Here is a 983-nt window from a genome sequence, read left to right on the forward strand (position 1 = left end):
CAGCATCACAGAATTCATACAGGAGAGAAACCTTACAAATGTCAAGAATGTGGCAAGGCCTTTAAGTGGCCCTCAAAACTTATTCGACATCACAGAATTCATACTGGAGAGAAACCTTACAAATGTCAAGAATGTGGAAAGGCCTTCAGCAGGCAGTCATACCTCACTCAACATCACAGATTTCATACTGGAGAGAAACCTTACAAATGTCCAGAATGTGCCAAAGCCTTTACATCATGCTCAAACCTGACTAAACATCACCGAATGCATACTGGAAAGAAACCTTACAAATGTCAGGAATGTGGCAAGGCCTTTAATTGGCCCTTGGACCTTACTCAACATCACAGAATTCATACTGGAGAGAAACCTTACAAATGTCAAGATTGTGGAAGGGCCTTCAGCAGGCACTCATACCTCACTCAACATCACAGATTTCATTCTGGAGAGAAACCTTACAAATGTCCAGAATGTGGCAAGGCCTTTTACAGGCACTCAGTCCTTATTAAACATCATAAAATTCATACTAGATAGAAATCTTACCAATGTAAAGAATGTGAGAAAATGGTTAAGGAGTGCTCACCCCTTACTACACATCAGAGAATTCATATTGGACGATAACCTTAGAAATATAACAGATGTGGCAAGGCCATTGACCAGCATGCACACCTTACTAAACATAGAATTCATACTGGAAAGAAAGCTGACAAATGAATAGAATGTGCCAAAGCCTTTAGCAGGCAAATAGCCCTTACTGGACATCACAGAATTCATACTGGAGAGAAACCTACAAATGTAAGGAATGTGAGAAAACACTTAAAGACTGCTCTCTCCTTACTCCATATCAGAGATTTCATATAGGAGAGTAACTATACAAATATTAAAGAATGTGTCCAACCTCTCACTGGATCTCCCAACGTACTTAACATCATAGTTATATAGGAGCAAAACTGTAAAATGTAAAGAAAATGGACAAGCCTTTTCTG

General features: G+C 39.3%; 1 protein-coding gene across 1 annotated transcript in view; it reads left to right on the forward strand.

The window, feature by feature from the left end:
* LOC110573634 (zinc finger protein 345-like) overlaps positions 1–531 on the forward strand; it is a 1988-nt gene extending 1457 nt beyond the window's left edge. The window contains exon 2 of the mRNA XM_044911344.1: positions 142–531. Within this exon, the coding sequence (XP_044767279.1) occupies positions 142–531 (390 nt within the window). The remainder of the gene's footprint in view (positions 1–141) is intronic.
* The last annotated feature ends 452 nt before the right edge of the window (positions 532–983 follow it).

This window comes from Neomonachus schauinslandi, chromosome 16 (genome assembly GCF_002201575.2).
Source record: "Neomonachus schauinslandi chromosome 16, ASM220157v2, whole genome shotgun sequence".
In the NCBI taxonomy this organism is placed as follows: Eukaryota; Metazoa; Chordata; class Mammalia; order Carnivora; family Phocidae; genus Neomonachus; species Neomonachus schauinslandi.